General features: G+C 37.4%; 2 protein-coding genes across 4 annotated transcripts; both read left to right on the forward strand.

Annotated features, from left to right (window-relative positions):
- The first annotated feature begins 1,497 nt into the window (after window positions 1-1,497).
- On the forward strand, window positions 1,498-10,582 carry mob1a (MOB kinase activator 1A). Its single transcript, XM_083912984.1, has 6 exons — window positions 1,498-1,673; window positions 3,161-3,327; window positions 3,661-3,754; window positions 5,939-6,072; window positions 7,500-7,663; window positions 8,558-10,582. The coding sequence occupies exons 1-6, from the start codon at window positions 1,660-1,662 to the stop codon at window positions 8,633-8,635; spliced, it is 651 nt and encodes a 216-aa protein (XP_083769110.1). The 5' UTR covers window positions 1,498-1,659; the 3' UTR covers window positions 8,636-10,582.
- A 2,650-nt stretch (window positions 10,583-13,232) lies between these two features.
- On the forward strand, window positions 13,233-21,231 carry trafd1 (TRAF-type zinc finger domain containing 1). 3 transcript variants are annotated; one of them, XM_083911951.1, is made up of 12 exons: window positions 13,233-13,348; window positions 13,932-13,978; window positions 14,190-14,325; window positions 14,555-14,608; window positions 14,712-15,147; window positions 16,035-16,325; window positions 16,406-16,470; window positions 17,955-18,215; window positions 18,451-18,580; window positions 19,011-19,215; window positions 19,329-19,386; window positions 20,133-21,231. In XM_083911951.1, exons 2-12 carry the CDS (start codon window positions 13,944-13,946, stop codon window positions 20,169-20,171), a joined length of 1,710 nt encoding a protein of 569 aa, XP_083768077.1. In that variant the 5' UTR covers window positions 13,233-13,348; window positions 13,932-13,943; the 3' UTR covers window positions 20,172-21,231. The 3 variants fall into 3 exon arrangements, with proteins under 3 accessions (XP_083768077.1, XP_083768075.1, XP_083768076.1); XM_083911949.1 differs by having other exon boundaries at window positions 13,240-13,651; XM_083911950.1 differs by having other exon boundaries at window positions 13,240-13,474.
- The last annotated feature ends 1,390 nt before the right edge of the window (window positions 21,232-22,621 follow it).

Here is a 22,621-nt window from a genome sequence, read left to right on the forward strand (position 1 = left end):
TTTCAGTTAAGGGGATTTATTGAAGGGAGAAAGTCCCAAAAGAATCCTATTATAGGTTTTTTTATTCCTGTGCTGGCAAGTGAGACAAAGTACTTCTTCTGTCCCAAATCCTGGGTTCTCATTGAATTTTCTGACTCTGTGATCTCCCATACAGTGGCCATAATGAACTTCCAAAAGTCCTCCAGCTAAGGCTGTTTAAGGACAATTCGGAGGTGCGTATTTGAGTTTTTCATTTATACTGCACAACCTAAATCTAAGCTATACTCCATCACATATCAGAGGGAAATACTCCACTTTTTACACTCCGAGCTATAATTTCATTTGACAGATTGTTGCTCGTTACTTTATAAATAGGTTAAAACACCAATATAAACTCTGAAGAATTATTATAAAGTGCATTAAACTTCCCAACATTAGGCTAATAGCAGCTGACATTGCTCCACCTATATTAGAAGACAGAAGGTTATAGGCCTTTTGTAAATATGGTTATACTGTATAGACTACTTTTTAATGGAAGTCCATTGCTAGGCAACAGCATAGGTCCTTGTAAACACCCTGTCTGTTATTGTCATTTACATGCGCTGCAACAGGAAATAAACAGTTTACGACGGGGACATGGTCTTTATAGAGAGTTTTATGTACTACAGCAGAGATCTTCAACAGGGTTCCTCAGAGTTACTGTGGGGGTGTGCAGAAACATGTCTGAAAATATACATTAACATGAAAGCGACATATTTAAAGATATATTTGTGAAAAAATACATAAATACATTTACACAACCTTGATGATAGGCTACTGGTTTATAGGCACTAAGGTGGCCCTGCACAGATGCAACTGAGCTGAAGGATTCAATATGTCTTAATAATGTATGTTTAACATAAACTTATGATGTATAAATAAATATATGAATATGTTAATGATTATCTTATTATTGAAAGCTGTGTGTATAAGCTTTAAGCCACCGTATCTGTTAGGCCAGATTTAAAATGCAACTTAATTTAATACAATATGTATAGTAGGTTGTTCCTGCTTCGTCTCTCTTTCAGCTAAGGCAGGGGTGTCAAACTCAGGCCCTTTAGCCCTCAAGATAAGGTAAAGAACCGTTTGTCTTGTCTGCAGAGCCACCATGGCTGTAACAAAACAATATAAAATAAGAAACACCACGACAAGTACAAGGACATGCACTGAAAAGGTTCAACACTACATATCTGGAGAGAAGGGAAAACATGGACATTTGAAGTCTTTTTTTATTTTTATTTATTTTTTTGTAAATATTGAGTTTGGCCCGCAACTTAGTCCCAGTCTTTACATTTGGCCCACTGTGAATTTGAGTTTGACACCCCTGAGCTAAGGGGTCCTAATAATAAATAAATAAATAACAAATAACTGTATTACAGTGTAGTAGCTGCATGCAGCCGGCAGGGGGCGACAGTCTGCCCGCAGCGTCTGCAGACAACAGACAACAGACAGCGGACAGAGGAAGAGACACCGTGGGTGCAGCAGCGACTGTTAGCCTGAACGTTGCTGCTCGCAGGCGTCGCTGACAAGTGGTTCCGTGTGTATCTAACGTGAAGTATATAAAAAAAACAACTTTCTGTTTACTAAGACAAGAGTTTGGACTCGTAATCAAGGCTCTGCGACGACGACTGCTTCGCCGAGATGGCATTCCTGTTGTGAGTAAAGTTACAGCGGAGCTCGCGGTTAACTGTTAGCTTCTGCGAACTTCCATCAAAGGAAGTAAAAGTGGGAAGAAAACAACGTCCCGCACTGTTACCATAGTGAGTTTAACTAAAAAGGCGCATCATTCGTCGTCGTAACATTAACTTATGTGATAAATGTTTATTTTAAGTGCCCAGCAGCACGCGCACTAACGTTATAACTTTGTTTTAACCGGTGATGACGTCAACTTAGCCGATATAAACACTTCTCCTCTTAATTTAAATAACTCGGGGTTATCATTCACCTGGTGTCCTGACCTCTTTGCTAAACGTCGAGCTAAGCGCTTCATGACTGTGTTTACTGTCACGTTTCCTGTCTGAGGGGGTAATAATAACCGTGACTGTATTTACGTGACGCAGATCCAACAGAAACGCTTCCGTCACACTCAAAAACGACTTCATAAACGTGTGTTTGTGTCACAGATGCGATTTTCACGAGTCTGGTTTCAGTTTGGGATCCAAAGATATGGATTTTTAAGGCCCGGTGCCGATACCGATTTCTTTTACGGACTGCCGATATTTTGTAGCCGATTCTACATCTGCTCCCTCAATTTACATCTTAAAAATTACACAATGATGATGATAATAAATGTAACGAGTCTCAATTAGAAAAAAGGAACATTTATTGAACTTAAAAAGGCGTCTCAGAGCCATACACCTAAAAAACGCAAATATCTGCTGATGTATCACTAGTTTCAGTAAGAATTTAATAGATTTAATTTGATTTAAATTCAATTTCAAACATTTAAGATCAAAAACAGAAAATTACCTACAGAAAATAATAATAATATCACACAACTAGAAAGCATAATTCATTGCTAGTTGGTCGTACATTTATTTTATTTATTTTTAAATTTCTTTATTATTTTTATTGTTATTATTTCAAACTCAACCAAATTTTCAATAACTTTACTTCAAATATCTTACAAAATCTAATTTATTTCTCATATATTCCTATCAAATATGGCTTCACTTTTTTTTCTCTGTATGCACTGTACTTTTCTAATGCCTTTATTTTTTTATTTGTTTGTTGTTGTTGTTGCCTGTAAGACTTTCTCTGTCATCATGTGTATATATGTCCTCTCTTACAGCAAATATGACATGTGTTATTATTATTATTATTTAATTATCTACTCTTTGGGGTGGGAACTCTGTTCTCTGTGTTTCTGTCTCTTTGTTCTGTTATGAAAAAAGCTCAATAAACAAAGTTTAAAATATAGATATAGATATATTCCTATCAAATAAACTGATAATTTCTTGCACATTTACTTAATTTAATCATTATAGTCACCATAATGCCTCCCTGCAGAGCTGCTTGCACAAACCAGACAGGAAGGATCCTCACATGTGAAGGCCCATCTACTCCTTCACAGGGCCTTTTTAAAAGTGGGGCTCTAGCCTACAGGCGGGTGCTTAGCTCCATTATGTTTGCTTCTTTGCAGTGGCAGTCGCTCATCTAAGACCTTCAAGCCGAAGAAGAACATCCCAGAGGGCTCGCACCAGTATGAGCTGCTGAAACACGCTGAGGCAACACTGGGCAGTGGCAACTTGAGGCAGGCTGTCATGCTGCCTGAGGGAGAGGATCTCAATGAGTGGATTGCTGTCAACAGTGAGTTGATGAATGCAATAACAAACTAAAAACTTAATTAAGATTTACAAAGTAAGCAGTGGTAATAACAGCTGGGTTGTTTGAAACTGAAAATAAAGGACACTTTACCAAGAAACTATCTACTGAAATTGGGAGAAACACAGCTCGATGCTTTATGGTTGTAGGTTATTTCTGGCTTTAGATCATATTTTCTTAAAATTCAGTTAATAATTAGTCTACATTGTATAAAAAGACCAGATAAGAGCACTGTACGTATGGAATATTTACACTGTTTACTTTGTTTTTGTCACGAGCATGGACATATCTTGAGATATAATTATCCCTTTGTTTCAGCGGTGGATTTCTTCAACCAGATCAACATGCTGTACGGCACCATCACAGAGTTCTGCACTGAGACCAGCTGCTCTGTGATGTCGGCAGGACCGAGGTAACTGCCAACAGTGTCCTTTACACGCGTGCAATTTCTCTTTGAATGCAGCCCATTTCACAGGAGACATTTTAACCTGTTCAAGAAGGAAAAGCAGAGCTGTAAATAATGAAAATGAACAATGGATGAATTCCATTTAGCTGCTTTGTTTTTTGGGGTTTTGGTTATGGTGCATGCTGTTGTGGTTTATTGAGACACTGGAAAAGAACGGGCGTGGCTGTGAAGGGTTAGCGTTCCAGGGCTCCTCTTCATCCCTCTCTGCTGCTTTAGACAAGCTGAGGGTTTTTTCCTTTTATATACACTTGAGTATCTAAATATTATGTTTTGTAATACTGCATCAGTTCTCATATAAATTTTTAATTAACCCTTCTGAGAACTGCAGGGCTGCTGTCTCAGCTGACATTACTGTCTTTAAGAAGCTGTTGCAGGCTCTGTTTTAAAGGTATTGGTAACATGACACTACTAGATTACCTTAGGCATCGATTGGTACATCCATGTCATCCTAGCTTGTCAGGAAGGGGGCTAAATAACGCTCCAAAGCTAGGGTAAATTTTGGTGAGGGAAAACTGCATGACAGTGGTTCATGTTGTGTTGTTTAAACCTCCGACTGCTTGATAACCATGTTGTAATTCATCTTCAGCCATTTGACTCATCCACTCCAATGTAACACAGAAACGTATGCATATGGTGATTTGTTCTTTATACTATGACAGTTTTCCTAACAGTCAAATTTCTTAAAAGCGCAATATCACCTCCCTTACAGTGATGCTATGTATGTAGTCTTGCCAATACCCAGCCCTTAACGTCGATATGTTAAACCTTGTGGGTGTACTGGTTTGTCCGCTCTGCAGGGCTTCTTTCTCCAGACTCTCCTCCCCGCTACCTTCACCACTGCTCTCTTCTCTGCTCTTTTCCTGTAAGAATAATTAAGGTTGAAGTGAGTTGACAAGGTGTTCATGTTTGAATATAAGTGGTGTAGTGTAAATATAGTGTTGTGCACAACAGTTATCTATTTATTAGCATTACACCTGCATGTGAAATCAGGCGCAGACAGTTTATTTTAGCTTGAATACCTCTGTATCTGTAAGGCCCATCTACTTGTTAGTTAGTTTTCTGGCAGAAAATACACCATGAGGACATAGGAAAATTACTCAGAAGGTTTACTCAAGGCTTGTAAAGGTAGAGGATGAAATAGACGGCAGGGAGAAGACTTTTTTGTGAACTCAAACATATGTATGTAATTTAACATGAAACATGTCATTTTAGCTCAAACTTGCCCTGCGAAATTTTAGGAAACGTGGAATGCAGTGACACAAGACGTGTGACAAAAGGTTTTGAAGAACATTACAAAACATGACGATCTGAATCAATAATCACAGATATGTGGCGTTGATACAGGGTTTCATAACACACTGACAGTCACATGATTTTATATAACATTTGTTATGAAAAACACAATACCTCGCAGCTAAAGGCAGTTATTTTTACAGCTGAAGAGAACAGGACTTAACGATAAGTAGGGATTTTATTCGCTGTCTTTTTTCTGGATTACTTTTGTTTCTGTTTTCATGTTGTGGCCACGATGAACATTTTTTACCTGGTTGAAACTTCATTTATGATTACAGTCCTTTATGAAATGCTGCTTTTATTCTCCCATATGTGATATGCTACCAGCCACATCTAAGTCAAAATCCCCTTCATAATATAGTTTAGTTGATGAAACATTATTTTGTGGTGTGTAAAAGAACTCAACCATGGATAGAGATTTTGAATGGTTGAGACTTGTTAAAGTGAATGAAATTGAAACGCATCATCTGAATGTCACATGAGAAAAAAACAGGAATTAAACTTTGCATGTGGACGCTGCAGAGGCTTTTTAGTTAGAATCTAGATTTGGCACTTCCTCTGTCCTCTCTCCTGCCAAGACTGTCTGCGTTCAGTCTGTAATCAGGAGGAAGAAGCCGCGGTTCACTTCCTGTTGACATAGCTGCCATGAAGAATATTATTGTACATACTTTTGCATTTCCCCCTCCTGCTCTTGTTTGTATCTTGACTATCAGATGATGCTGTTATGTCCTGACAGAATAGTGCATGTTATAGGTTGAGCTCTCATGTCAAGTCTGCTTTAACTAATGAATCGGGTCAGTAATATGCAAGGGGCCGATTTATTTTGTTTCTCTGTAGATACGAGTATCACTGGGCCGATGGCACCAATATTAAGAAGCCCATCAAATGCTCTGCGCCCAAGTACATTGACTACCTGATGACCTGGGTGCAGGATCAACTGGATGATGAGACACTTTTTCCCTCCAAGATTGGTGAGTTTTGATCAATAAGGATTTTTCATTCTTAGCAGTTTGGCAAACTTGCTTTCATGCAAAGCTTTTTTGTGATGGTTTGTCGGCAGTTTCACCTTTTCCAAAAACACTTCTCTCAGTCAGCCAGCAGCTTTCTGTCAGTAGAATAAAACAAACACAAAACAGGCTGTACTCACATTGTTCTTTAGCAGAACAAGCAGCTGCCTCGGTCATGGCCTGAGCCATTAGGGTTTTTTTACGCCTTGAGGGAATTTCTTAAAATGTTGTACCAACTGTACCGACTCAAGGATGAACTGATAGGATTTTGGTCGTCAAAGGTCACTGTGACATAACAATTTTCCGCAAAAATGCTTTTCTGGCCATAATGCAGTGCCATAAGTCATGAACAGAAGGGGAGACTGTGACCATATTTCACATTTGAACAGTTACTAAATTAGTGACACAAATCTTGAAAATGTTGTTATTGTTTAGACCTTCTGTGCTGCCGGGTTGAAGATGTGTATGAAGCATCCAAAAATACACTTCATCAAAGTCTTCACTACATATATTATACAGTATGAGTCTGGAAGGACATGAATGTAAGCTCCAACTTGACTGGTTGGTGGAGGTGTACAAGTGTGAGGGGGAATTCTCGTTTAATTTTGATTGAAGTCTTTTCTTTGACTTCACTTTTAAGCTTTGGGAAATGACTTTGTACATATACATATTGAGTATTTGTGTAAACAGGTTTGGGCCTGTAAACTTACAGAGCAGTCAGAGAGTATTAGGACAGTCATAGTTTTTTTTCGTTTGTGCTTTTCTTTGGCATATTTCATTTGAAATTAAACAATGATTATGTGATTAAGGAGCTGCTTGAAGGCGTTGCCATACCAGTGCAGGTAGCATAGCGGTTTTTTACATAGTCCAACGCAGCAGAACAATGAAGCTGAACATACAGACAAGGCAACCAAGGGCAAGAACAGTGTAATGTTATTACTGTCCAAGCCAGTCACCTGACTTCAGTCCAGCTGCTCACATGTCTCACGGGCTGCAGAGCAGACAGAAGCAGATGGCTGCAGTCCATGTGTCATAGAGGCTTACGACAAAATTCTAAAAGTTTATTTTTATTTGTCAAGTTTCATTTGATTCCGTGGAATCGAAGGGCAGTGTATAAAATTACTCCAATTAAATACAATGGACAGGAATTAGTTAAAACGGAAACTTGGCACTTTAAATCTTCATTTCCAACCCGAGTTGGTAGAGTATAGAAGAAACACAACAAAAAATGTCACTGTCCTAATTCTGTCTGACAGCGCTTTATCTCCTCTGTGCAGGCCGGGTACATTTTTGTAACTTTATGTGGACGAAGAGACTTCTCTGCTACTGTGTCCACACTGCACATGCTCTTCTCTTGACATCAGTATTTTCCACCACCTTCTGTCCTGCAGGAGTTCCCTTCCCCAAGAACTTCATGTCTGTTGCCAAAACCATCCTGAAGCGACTGTTCAGGGTTTACGCTCACATCTACCACCAACATTTTGACTCTGTGATGCAGCTGCAGGAGGAGGCCCACCTCAACACCTCCTTCAAGCACTTCATTTTCTTTGTTCAGGTGAGACTATTCCTGCCATAGCTTAGGGTTTAATCACTGCTGTGTATCCCATTGCCCAGCTCCGACTATGTTACATGTTGTTACATGTTTGAGAAGACATCGATCCTACACTGAATTGAAAGAACTCCTCTACCTCTGTGCTAAGAACAAGCTAACGAGATGTCTGAATGGGATGTGGCAGTAAATAATCTGTTGTTCCATACCCCCTCTACGATGCCCTACGATGCGTAGTCTGGTGTTTTGCCAGATGCTAAATATTATGCATGCATGGTATCAGCAACAGTCCTGTCATGTCACAATAGAGACCTACTGTATGCATGAAAGCCAACACATTGCTTGAACAAACAGATTAACTCAGTAATTTACCAGATTATAGGTCTAGCACAGGTTTAAGATAATTTCATAAAATAGGATTCTTTTTCCACGTGTGGTGTGATAAATTATTTTTATTCCCATTGCCAGGTTCCACTAACATACTCTGCTCGGCAGTGCATTGGACCTCTAAACATATCAGTTCAACTGTAACTTCGGACCTATTTCTCAAAGGACCACAGCACTATTCTAAACATGACTAAGTCTCATTAAATAAATCAATAATTGCATGAATAAATGGGACCTCCTGCCTCATTGAAATATGGACACAGAAATACAGTAATAAATAAATGTAGGTGAACAAAAATGTAGAAATAAATGGAAAGCATTTATTTATTTAATTGTTATTTTTATTTGTTTATACATTTATTTAATGTTTTCATGTATTTAAGCATTTATTTATGTATTTATTTCATGAGACTTAAGTCATGTTTAGTCATCCATACTACTACAGAATGTGTCATATAAACAATTTTAATTTGAACCAATCTGGTATTAATATATATTTTTTTTTCCTTGTAGGAGTTCAACCTCATTGACAGGCGAGAGCTTGCACCCCTGCAGGACTTGATCGAGAAGCTTGGATCCAAGGACAGATAGACATTTCATCATACATCTTTTTTTAAAAACATTTTCTTTTTCCCCTTTGTCCCTCTCTGTGACCTCAGCTACCTCTATGACTTTTAGTCTCAACTCTTCAGATCTGTGCCTTCTTCTTTTCATTTCACCAATGTTTGTACTGTACTTTCCCTTTAATTCCTTCTCTTCTCTTTTATGCTGTCTTTGAGCCCTTTCTTCCATTTTGCCACTCTAGATCATTTAATATAGGGTAGTGTAGTAAGAATATTTTTACGCAGGACTGTGGTTAACGCCTCTGTAAGAGCAACCTACTGAATTTCATATTGGACCAAGGACATTTGGAAGTGAAAACCAGCTTTTTCTTTCCTTCAGAAGTTGGTATACAGTGTTTTGATTGTCTAAACATGATTTTAGTTTTTGATAGGCAATTTTATTTTTGTTAACTTTTAGCTATTGTAATTACATTGACTGACCAAATATCCCAGTCTGTTTTTAAATGTCTGTCATTAGTGTAATGTAGAGACTAAAGATAGTGACTTGAAACAGGTCTTGGGTGAACACGCGACAGTACAAGCCTGTGGAAGGTGTTTTTAGTTTAACATGAAGACAGGCACAGAAATGCACCATTATATGGTGTATAGCTCCCCTTCACTTGACCGTGTATCAGATATCTAACGTATGCGAACATGCATCCTGTTGACACGCTCTTTGACACAGTTACATGTGAAGAGATGCTGTGACAGACTATTGCGAGGTGCCTTTGTTCTCGCCCCATGAAGACAGCACCATCGACTGCATTATAGGATTTTTATAAATATTGTGTTTTGAACATTTTTGGGCTATTTTCTTAATTAAAATAGTATAATGCAAGATATGGTGCTCACATAGATACGTTCAAACTGCTTGATAGTTATAATTAATAGCCACTTAAAGCTTTTGTAATCATGACCCCGTAACAGAGTTGTATAGTAGGAATCAGCCGTAAAAAAATAGTTAAATGTGAATTTTTTAGTTTGACTGTCATTTTAGTTCATTCTTGTGCCGATTCATTGTGGAACTCTGCATATTTGATCTTTCAAAGCTGGTACTTTTTAAAAAAATAAACTAAATATTTCCCCCCTGGATTGTAAAATAGAGCAATAACTGTTGCACATGTGCACGATAAGGATGAGTGACCTGAGGTTTATGTAGTTTTTCATGATCATTTCCTGTGCTTAACTCTGGCTACAACAGCAGGGCTGTTCGTACTGCCATCATTCTACTAACTAAGCAGCTCGTATTATCGTACCATTTGGCAAACTTTGAGCAAGGGAATTGGTCCAAAAGCTTTTTCATGTTGGACCGAAATTCATATCAGACAATCATGTAACCAATTAAGAGCTGTTGGAGAACTTAATGCGTCACCACAAGCCGACCATTGTGATTGGGTGCAGTACAGTGTTCATGTCATAATGTTCTGCTTTTTAATAAGTTAAAAGCCTTTCAACAATGTGAAAAATACATGTTTGTACGCTTTAACTGCAATGTATTCACCATTAAGCCCGGTAGCTGCTTGGAAGAAAAGTCAAGCCAGCACCCGTAAGGTTTATAATTGAGAGGCATGTCAGTATATTTTACAAGACTGAGTTATTTCAAAGATTTTATTTGAACATACAACTACTCCTTTCTTTCAATCTGGTCACATTTTTTAAAAATGTATTGCTTTTTCTCACAATTTTGTTTTAAAACGTTTGGCATGGAGTTACATTTCATAGTCGACTTTATCTTTTCAAAAAAGGAACAAGGGCTTTGAAATGAATTAAAGTTTTATATATTTACAGAAATGGTCTTATTATTGAGTTGCTTCGGTGCAAGGACGTACGTACTGCGTCCGAACATTTGCTGTTAAGTAAGATCGGTGTTTTATCGGAACAAAACTGTGCCTTACAAAAACAAAAATGACTGATATGACAGTATTGGTAGATCAAAAACTCAATAAACGCTGAAAGGACAATGTTGTGTTGATTTTTATTTTGTTTATACTGGATGTCTGGGAGACTGCAGAGTACTGATTCTTACAAACATACTTTTTAAATATGTTTAAAATGTATATTTTGAGTTGGTGTATTATATGCTGAATGAACGTGGGTACAAATGATGCAAACCTTTAAAAATGCTAATTTATAAATATGAATTAAAATAGAACTTTTCAACCAACTATAATACATATTTTATTGATATAGTTAAGATTATTTGGCTTATTACACAATAAGATAAACTGGACTATAACAAACCAAAATAATGAACTGTACTTTGGGTGAAGGATTATTGTATTACCAGTTATGTTATTATATCATCTTGTTAAAAACACATAATGCAGCACAGTCATCGTGACTATTGCACTATTACAGTGACGGGACCAGCTGACGCACATCAGAGCTGCTGGGTAAATAAGACAGGACACACCTTTTGTTCACAGTATGTTGCAACAGTACAATACAAACAACATAAATAAGTGCTGTACACTAGGAGGCGCATAAACAAAAGTAGATCAGAACAAAATAGGCACTATTCATTTATACAAAATAAATATATGGAGCATATGAACACAAAAATAACACTATTAGTAGTGGCGGTTGGTTTTTGTCAGACGCTTCAGAAGAAAGTAATTTGTGTTATGTTACATCATAAAATCAGTGAGGTTTTTTATAGATCAGCATCATGCTTTTAAATATATATACATATATGTATATACATATGTGTATATATATATATATATATATATATATATATACATATATGTATATATTACAATCTAGGCCATCCTTAATGGCAAATTAATATAATAATATAAAAAGGAAGTAAAAATATAAAACAACAAATACAAAGCTGTACAAATAGTTTTCGTATTATAAATCATTTGGATGGACTCCAAATAATTCCGAAATTCAGTTTTTAATGGATGAAAACTTGGCTGAGATTTTGAAAATGTATCTTTATGGATGTGAAATGTTCCTTGTAGAATTAATAAGTTGACAACAAGTTGTTTTTATAGTAAATAATATTTTGCTTCCAATTTAATCAAGTGATTGTTATGAATGTTGAAATATAATTTTGTTTTCAGAACTTCAAAGTATACTGACACTCCCAGAATAAATGTATGTTTAGTTTCTTCAATGTTGGGCTTTATCACATTTGTTGTCCACAGCCACAAACCTTGAAACAGATAAAATAAATATAAATATAGCGTATAAATTGTATAATTATCGTGAATAGTTTTATAATGTTAATCTTTCAACGTTTTAGGGGATAACAAAAGTATACAGAAGCAGCCATGTTGTTTCTCAATGAATATTAGCGCAACAGTAACAAACAAATTCACAAAATGCACAAGTAGCAGAAGAAGAACTACATAACGGACACATCCCCACTTCCGCTGTAGACCGGAAGTTACTAAAACCCAGCCGGAGGCGGTTGTATCACTGCAGACACGGTGGTCAACCATGTTTATATCACACATTTATTACAGTTTGAGAATAAAATGTTTTGGTAATATAATATATAATTTAAAAGCAGGAGTGCACAGTGTTTACTCGACCAATCAAAACCGTGTCTGGAAAAATTATGCAACGTATATTTTGCCCTGCGTTTAGACTTACAGTTGAGTTTGACCGTTTCCGTCTGTAAATACGTACGCGCCTTACAAATTCAGCTCACTGCTCTACCGCGTTTAAACTAAGTGGAATATTATACTTTGTTATGGCGGATTCACTTTGTGTGTGCTCATATGAAAGGACGAGGAATGGATGTGTATGTAGACAACCTGAGAGACCTGACTCGGGGAAATTTCATTCACATACCGACATAGCAAGCTAATGAAGGAGGCTGGGACATCAAAAAAATCTATACAGGTGTATATATGCTGTATATATGGTTTCTGTCTTTCAATCAATACAAATAAAATACAGTGACAAAATCGGTGCTGTGCAAATAAAGTATGATCACTTTTCAGAACAAGCTCACAACTCTTAAACTTTATACTTTTAATTGTTCTATGATAGTGCCCATATTGTAAGTGGTCTTTACATTTGAGAGCATTAATTCAATGATTCATATTCAAAAGGTAATTTTAGATATCGACAACGACAGTCTTACTAGTACAGATGAAGTTTGCCATGGATATCTGTAATGTAATTCTTACCATGAAAAGCTCCCATTTCAGATATCTGCAATCCAATTGTTACTAGTCATCATTTTAATTTCAGATATCCCAAATGAAAAACCATTCCAGATATCAATAATGTAATTTTGACTATTCAAAATACATTCTGACTAGTAAAAATGTCATAACTGCAGTTTTACTAGTAAGAATGTAATTACAAATAGATTAGATTTTGTTAACATTTAATTAAATAACACTCAGAATCAGAATGCCTTTTATTGTCACTGTACACAGTGCAATGAGATTAGGAGCTGTTTTTAATCTCATTGTTCTCCGTATGGTGACATAAGAGGCATTCTGAGTGTTATTCATAAATGTTAAAAACTGGTTGCCATATTGCGCATGCGTCACAACCCACAGCTCCTACATATTTTGAGAGGTTTCCCAGCCTCCTTCCATTAGCCCTAAAGCAAAGGAGGAAACATAGGAGGAAATAGCGAACTGTTTTCCCAAGATATCATCAAACACTAAGCTGTCGTCTGCGGATTTATTTTGGGCTACATATTCTCCAGAGGTTAATTCAGTGACAAACGGTAACATCACAACGACTGTGCTCGTTCTGCCCGGACCACATTAGCTTGTTGGCTCGGTAGCTACTTACGTAAAGAGCGTATAAAGTTCGGCTAAACTGACGCTACGTGGTGGCTGTTGCTAACAAGGTATTTAATGTGAAGCGACGCAGCTAGCTAAAGGCAACACGGCTAACATTGTCCAACATTTTTGAGGTGGTCCGAGATGCTTGTTGACTAACGTTGACCGGGAATCTTCTTGTTAATCACGGCCCATCCATCGTTGTCAGCTAACGTTAGCTAACGTTGCCTACCTGGAAACACTGGGTGAGAAAACCGACAGAGCTGTCAAACTGTCTCATTTACTGACAATAACCCTGATTCTGTTGTTTTTAAATGAGCCCAGTGCAATGAAGTAGACGTCAACGGAACTCAACTTGTTAAACTTATGATAACTAATCACCCATTTATTTATATAGCTACAAACATGCATATATTTACCCGTTATGATCATCAGTACAGATCACCCAAACAGAGCTAGTGTCACTTTATTCCCGACATGTCAGTCCGGCTGTTTTGTCAATAATAACTAACACTTTTTCCATAGGCTTCGGTAAAAATGGCAGATGAAAATACACAGTTCTGTGGCAATTGGTAAGTATGAATAAACGTACATTGTACACACACCCCCACACTCGATCAGTCAACCTTATTGCCAGGTATGTAATCAGATTACATACTAGGAATTTGACTTGGTGTTTTGTGCACATACACTAAATATAAAGTTACACACAAGAAATTAGGACAGCACAATTCTGTATGAAGCAGAGTTAGTGAAAACAAAAAAAAACCTTTCCCTTTTTAGCAAACATGACATTCCAGAGGCTAATTTCACAACCCATGAGATCCACTGCAGAAGAAACATCGCACTGTGTGATGTGTGCCAGGAGCCAGTGCCCCGGTCAGATCTGCAGGAGCACAAGCAACAGGAGCACACTCAGGTAAAATCTGGACAGCAATACTGAAGAAAATGTGTGTTAGCTGCATAGACTGGAACTGTGAATCAAAGTGCTAATGCATGTGTGTGAACATTAACTCATCTGTACCAAACCAGGAAACAAGTAACTTTTGTGATTCTTTCTGTTAAGTAAGTATCCATGGGATAATAATTAACAAGAAAGCGACATTAGATGGATGGCAATTTTAAATGCAGTTTCACTTAAATTTCAGATTACATGCAAGTGCGGTTTGAAGATTGAGAAAAATCACATTGATGTTCACCAGGTATTTTTGAAGAACCTTTTTCTTCCCAGTTTATAATGCTAATATTCAGACATATTTATTTCATCTTCAAATTGTGTTTCCTCACATTTGTTGTTTCTTTCAGAGCTCTGAATGTTCTCAGCGGCTGGTCCCGTGCCAATACTGTGAACTGGAGATTGCTTTCAGTCAGTCCAAAGAACATGAGGATTACTGCGGCACACGCACTGAGCCCTGCGAACAGTGCAAGTGCAATGTAATGTTGAGGGAACAAGCCGTGCATCCGGTCTTATGTGGAAGCCTTACACCACCCCAAGAGAGGAACAACAGCCGGACAAGTCGCAGTCCAGTTGAACCACAGGCTCCAGGGGCATGGTTTGAATCCCACTCCATCCGAAACCTCCTAAGAGCTCAAGAGAGAGGTCCAAAGAATAATAACATCAGTGCAGCAGAACAACAGGCCTTTCCCCGGCCATTTGATCCTAGAGTATTTAATGCTTCAAGGGGATCTCAAGGCCTCGGAGACTGGAAGAATACTGCCCCGAGAAATACATTTACCCAATGTGAGTTTATCACTGACCTAGTGAATATTACATTTCCTTTGGGGGGCAAAAGTGCCCAACAAGCTAATTTATAATTACATATATATAATTGCATACCAAATGTACCAGTGTAGCTTTAATGGACTGTAAAATCAATTTTAAGGGCCTCTGAGGGGTTTTCCTGTAAACAAATAAAAGTTAATGTGTACATCCAGTGTCTTACCAAAAGACATAGCTCCTCTGGCGAGCCTCTACCTTCCTCGAGGTGAATTTTAGGAATTGAGACATCCTCTTAAGATGGTTCATCAAGATTAATTTCCTGGTATTGTTTGTATCGATGAGGTGTAGCAGACATGTCGGATAGATTTTAATGAATATTTTAAAGTGCGCTTTGTTTCCATGCGTCTTTTGCTGATAGCCGTCTTCGTCTTTACTGACTTTGATGGCATGTTGTTACCAGCAGCTCATTTTGTGTATTGTGTCGTCGTGTCCTCCCGCCCACATGTAAAAACGTTTCTTGAAGCACTACCAGTGGACAAGAGCCCCACAGAGTACATTTCTCACCCAAATTCACATAATCTTTATATCTTGTTGAAAATGACTCAAAGTCTGTAACGCACAAAAATGTCTGACTGTAAATGTTGCGGGCAACCTTTTCTTTATGTAAGGCCATCTTTATAAAATTAGATTTGCAGTGGATGTCCCTGGAAAATTTTTTATGTCAATATCCATTTTAGAGTTTATGCTGGCTCAACATAAATAAGGTAGTCCTTAACAGAGGGGAACATTTTAAACACCAATACAGTAAAGAACGGTGTTTGTTATAAACATTTAAATATATTTTTGTTGCATCTTCAGTTGCAGTTAAAAATTCTTTCTGAAATGGCTATAATGTGTTTTTCTTGTAGTGCTGGGGCAGAATGATTTTCTGAACAGCAGCAGCAGTATTGCGTGGCCACCAAGGGAGCTCACACTGTTGGAGGATTCATCAGGCCTGGACTACATGTTGGCTCTCAGCCTGCAGAGTGACGGAGAATCAGTGGCTGGAGGCATGGAGGGAAACCTGTGGAGTGGTATCTGGGACCACAAGATTGGGAAGACGTCTAACACCTCTGTAAACTCTCCACCATCTCCACCCAACAACAACTTCCCAAACTTTGACACAAGCACAAGTGCAGTCCAGGACCATGATCAAGCAGGTAAATCAGTGTTGATCAGAAGACTTGGAGTTGTTCTGTTGTCAGTTTGTTAATGATCTAAAAATTATCTTTTTTTACAGATACCATGCTGCCTTGTGAGTTTTGCGAAGAGCTGTTTCCTGAAGATGACCTAATATTGCATCAGGTTAGAGATGTGACTTTATTCTTGTTGTTCGGGGGGGGACTCAAGACGATAGGCTTGTGTTAGCCAGCTGAATTAGTGCTCAGCTTGATATTGGCTGACAATTGTATTTAGATGAACACTTTTTGACAAGGATCCCTTGAAATTGTGTTAAATCGTGTCTGAGGCCTGGTGGGATCTAAAACCAGCTATCTAGAAAAAGGAGTCACTGTGCTCACTGGATCCTGATATGGACAAAAGTGCTGCATTCAATTCAACTGAGAAGTGGCCTTAAAAAGTTGTGGTTGAGTTTTTGCTTCAGTGATAATAAGGCTCTTCAATTTAGTTTGTTCCTGATTTTTTTATGGTCATCTGGAGGTCATGTCCCCCAACATACTCAGCAATAGGAAGTTAGTTTAAAAAACAAACAGAGAAAACACAATGTATGCTGCTTATTGTATTTATATACGTTTTTTTTTATTTAAGTACTCTTTCATTCTCGTTTTTTCAATGTCTGAAGAAGGACAATACCATTATATATTCAGAAGTTTTTTCATTGTGGTTTATATGATATTGTATAACTGTAACTGATGGACATCTTTGTTTTCTGGACTAAAGAGCCTGTGATCAAATACGCACTAACACCATCATCTAATGCTTGTGTTCCTTTTAATTTAGTACAATATGCAGGTAATGTTAGAGGAAAAACTTTCCAAGCTGACGCACTTTGTAACACGTCACTGTTATAAAGGAGGGCAGACAGCAAACATCAATAAAACAACAAAGTAAATAGTTTAAAATTAGATTAAAAAGATAAAAGAAGACAATAAAAACACCTACTTAAAAAAGCTAGTTTTCCAGGTGGAACAGGCAATATGAAATAGAAAAGTTTTGAGCTTTGACTTAAAAGTGGTCAGAGTCCGGGCTTGTCCAATGTCATCTGAAAGGTTATTCCAGGTCTTAGTTGCATAATGACAGAACGCTGCTTCCCGGTGTTTCGTTTTAACTATTGGATCAAGCAGTGGGCCAGCCCCAGATAACCTCAGATGACCTGTAACTCAAAGTCAGTGCATCATCTACACGCAATACGACATGACAGAAGCTAAAAATACCACCAGAGCCTGACTGACAGACACCCTAACAGACCCTGTTCACTCTGCCTACTTGCTGATGATTTTAAATATTTCTAACCTGATTCCCGTCCCACGTTCAGTTTAATGTTGCTTTACTGTTGGACAAGTCTGCTGTGACCTACTGACTTTGTCCTTGTCTGTTCTGTTTTACTTATAAAAACCTGTCCACAGGCTACCCCCTTTCCCACCAGTGTTGTGTTGTCAAATAATAAAGACACCCTTCTTTATCTTTGTTTCAGATAGTTTAGTCACAGCCTTTACCTGTTTGAGCAAGCAGTCCGTCATCTCCATCTAGTTAAGGACACGATCTCTTGATTCAAGCGGGTTTCATAGATTTTCCAACCTGTTTGTACACATTTCTTCTCTGTGTTTCAGACTGGATGCAGCCCCGCCTCCGCCTTTGCGTCTTACAGCAAGCAGCCCTTATCTGCGCCTAAAGAGGACAGACTGGGCAGGAATGCTTCAGGGCTGATGCATAACATCCCTGACACACTCGCTTCAAACATCCCCACCTTCCCCCGGTCAGTCTCCCCGGCCTCCTACAGTCCTCCGGCCAGTCCACTAGAGGGCGACGTGGTGATTCCGTGTGAATTCTGTGGTGTTGCTCTGGAGGAGGCTGTCGTCTTCCACCATCAGGTATGTCAGTAATCAAGTATCACAAGCAACTGTTAAGTATTTGATTGTGCTGTTGGCTGTTAAACCTAATTAAATGTTTTCTACAGATTTGCTTGTTATGACCTGAACAGCCTGTAAAGATCGTTTCTGTGTGTTCAGGGATGCTGGATATTAAAGAGTGGTGGAAAAAAAAGAAATGGACAGATTTGTAACTGCATGATGGCTAATTTAATGTTTAATGTCTTCTTATATCTAGGACAAATGTGATATGCGTCCTCAGACCGCCCACCCACTGAATAATCTAACAAAAGCATCTGTCAGAAAACCACACAGTGCTGCCTTTGGTCAGATGACTCCAGATTTTCAAAGCAGAATGAAGCCCCAAGGTAATGTGTATATACTTAATTTCAAAACTTGAAAAAAAAAAGATACAAATTTGATTTGAGAAAAAAAACAAAGTATTTAATAACGCCACCACAAACTATGATATAAAACGGCAACGGTCAAAATCCCCCTGACAGAGTTTACAAACACCGGTTCAACCCTGTCGTTGCTGGCATCAAATTCAAAATTCAAAAAACCATAACATTGCTCAGTTTCAACATTTGATATGTTGTCTTTCTTTTGTTTGTTTTTTCAAATTACCGGTAATTATAGGGTTTCAATGTCGAGTCCCATCTTTTTTGGAAACGGGGGGATTGTACAAACAAAGCTAGCTTGTGTGGCTGTTTTCTTTGTTGATGTGTGTTTTTCTCTGTGCATTTGTGTTCATTTACACATATCGTGTGTTCTGGTCCATATATGCGGACTTCTCAGATGGGGGCTTTGGATTCGAAAGAGACACACCACCAGACCTAAACCCAAGGGAATGGCAGAGAGGCTACATCGGACTTCCGAGTCAAAGAAAGACATCCAACTGTGATGCTTCTGTTAAAAACCGCCCTCAGCAGGGCAGGGAAGTTGAAGGGGCTCATTCATCTTTCAGTGACACTGAGAAGTCTGGTTCTGCATCTTTAAAGGGGTAAAAGCAATAATCAAGTTGTACAGAGAGTCATTTTTGTTCAAATAATGATGTGTGCTTGTTTTGTAAATAACATGTTATTAATATTCTGACTTAATGTGTTTGTCCACCAGGGTTCATTTACCAGAAAATAAAGAGGTGAGAGGGAACAGAAGGAATTCATTGACAAAGGTACACTTGTTTGTTTGTGGTTTGTACCGTGACACTGAACGTACAGTAAACAGTTTATACTGATGCACGATCATCTGTGGGATAGAGGATGCTTTATCACTTGTTTTAGGGCTGTCACAAAAATCATTATCACGATTATAATGGTCAGTAATGAAATCTTAATTACTCACTGACTTTGGAACAATCTTGCATTCATTGAACTTTTTAAAAAACTTTTTTAACAAAACTAGAAAATATGATTAAACTGTAAAGTGTTTGTGTGTGTGTGATAGTGCAACAGCCTGCTGAAAACTCCTAAACATACAGCGTAATCTAAATTTTGTTAAACCACAATAAGAGAGCCTCAATGTGAAAAGGAAAATGGCTAAAAACAATCTTTTGATCTTGATTATTTTGTTTTCCTCATTGTTGGAAGCCAAAAATTGAACATTAAATGTGATTTATTGCTCAGACCTAGCGTGTTTATTTATCATAGGAGCATTATGATAAACAAATATGAGCAAGGCACAACAGTGAATGAAATATATTCACACATTTCATGAGAAATATAGCTATATAACTGTAATGTTAATAGACTTGCGACTGCCTGGTCATTTAAAGGAGAATTCCCCTGGAGTAGAGCTAAAGCTAATGTTTCTGTCAGTGTCAAGTCTGATTAAAGGTGCATTTTTTCCCTTTTTAAAGGCCAGTTGACACATTTTTGCGTCTGTTTTAAAAATTTCCAATTGAACTTTTTCCGTTTGCAGTTGCCCAAAAAGCAGAATGAAGAGCAGCAGGAAGAGTGAGAGCAGCAACATGTGGAGAAATACAAAAACCAAATCTCCTGCTCTGCTTGGCATTTATCTTCTTGCACACTATTGAAAATGAAACATATACCTATCTGATAAGTGCCTGTGTGAGTATTAGTTATATTGCAGTTTATATCCTGATGAGTTTAAAGTAAGTACTTTGGTTCAATAATACATATTCTGCTTTATTTCCAGATTAGTTTCAAATGTTTATATGTCTAACATCTAGCCTTAAAAGATAAATTATAAAATGAATATTATTTGTGCTGAGTTTTTTCCTTTTTGTTTTATTTTTTTTTGTACTGTACAAGTCGTGTCGTGGCTCATTAGGAACATTGAGGACATCAAACTGACGCATGACTTTGTAGGTGTGCATTTGTCTAACTTAATCTCTACCTTGTTACTTCAGCCAAGGACAGTCTGTTCTCCCTCCTGTTTGCCAGTTCTTTCAGGGTCTTTCACAGTGTTCCTGTTCGTCTCTGCATCTTTACGTAACCCAAAGCACTTTGATAGATTATTTTGGTAAAAAAGGGCTTGAGGAACCTATTTGATACATTTATGCATCTTGGACCATATAAAAAATAACTGTATAATTGAACATTTGTCTTTTTATACTGTTGAACATTTGTCTTTAATACTCTTCAGTAATATTTTGATTTTTTAAATCATAACTATAGAACTATATATGTGGTGTAATGATGAAATGACTTTTCAATCAGTGTCTCCTGTCCAATCTTCTTTTACGTAGTATGAGAAATGTTGTGTGCTGCTCCTCCATATAGGATTTAAGATTGATAAGACGTATTTTGTGTGTAACATAGGGTCCACTTTAGCAATACATATACGATAGGTAACCTTGTGCCACAGATGGTTGAACTCTGTCCAACTAAAGACAACGCCGGAGCTTTTTTTCTGATTAACATCGGATCATAAACCTCAACTAGTGAGGAGAAAAACTGAGTGAACTCTCCTGGTGTGTAGTTTGGTTGGACATTAGGCCCCTGGGCACGTGGCTATTCCTGTTTAAGAAACAACTGTCTTGATGCCCTTCGTCTTGTGTGGCTATTAAATGTTTAATGAGGACATTCATGGCTCCGGTTTGTTTTCTGTCAGTTTTGTTTCATACATTTTTTTATATATGGAGTTCACAGTTCATGGTACTAAAATTCTGCACAGAAATACGAATGAAATATTAAAATTCTTCTCATATTTGGTGCTGTTGTCAGGAGTGAGAAATTCCACTTTTTTTAAAAAAGACCTTTATTAATATTTTTTTAACAAATGATTCAATACTGTAGCCTATAATATATTCAGTGTTTTAGTATGCACACAAAAGACAAGTACAATGGAACAGAACTGATAACAAAAAGAGCAGCTGATAAAAGAACAAACATAAAAAGAGAGAATAAAATAATGAATTTGTAAAAAATGTAAAAAAAAAAAGATTTAGAAGGAGATTTGACAAGAATGCTGCTTTTTTTCCCCAGTATTTGATGTGGCACTAAGATCGAACATAGGTTTGTGTATTACAACTTAAAATCACTGAATTTGGATAATTTATGAAGATCAGAGAATCATAACTTAAACTATTAATCATACATAAAAAGCTCCACTAAGTGTTTTGGACATTTACGTTTTGTTCTTTTAATTCCAATGTGACATAATGAGGGGATGAGGCATGGGTTTGCAGGAGAAGACAGTATTCAGTTTACTTCCAAAACCGTCTGCGGTGAATAATCTACACTGATGTAAAGAGATGGGAAGAAATACAATACAAAAGTGTCTTAATTTGTTAATTTATAAAACCACATTTACAGTGAGTGAATATGAGCAATTCAAGATATATAATATAAAGCTGGAGAAAACTGTGCCTTCTGTAATGGAGATACACTTTTTACTGATCATCACAGGGACACAAACCTGAAAAAAACATTTATTTATTAACTGGAGCATTTTTTAAGTGTGAAAAATAGCCCAAAATATTTATTGTTTATGAATATTTTGAGTTTTGCCCACACAAGTGCTTGCTGAGAAAGAGAAGTAAGTACATACAATGAACATTGCACCAATGCATTTTAAAGTGGTGGTCGTCAACAAGATCACATCTTGAAAACCTTCAATGCAGTTGACGATGAAGTCTGTAGGAGTCGCCGTAAAACCGCAAATGGGACGCTCTTATCTTTATGAAATACTGTAAACAGCAGTAACCACTGCAGACACATGTTGGGTTTTTATTTGGGCCAATCACAGTATTTTAACACTTAATATGTTTAAATCTGAATACTTGCAGGACAATAAACTAAATGAAGTATTCAGTATTTCTTCCCCAGAAGAGGTTTATTCCTATCCTTGTGAATTTGAAACAGCATTCAGACCTTCATATAAGGAGAAATTCCCTCATACTTACTTGGATGTTTCCTGGAAAGAATCTGGTACTAATTATTGTT

Source organism: Echiichthys vipera (genome assembly GCF_963691815.1).
Source record: "Echiichthys vipera genome assembly, chromosome: 4".
Lineage (NCBI taxonomy): Eukaryota > Metazoa > Chordata > Actinopteri > Perciformes > Trachinidae > Echiichthys > Echiichthys vipera.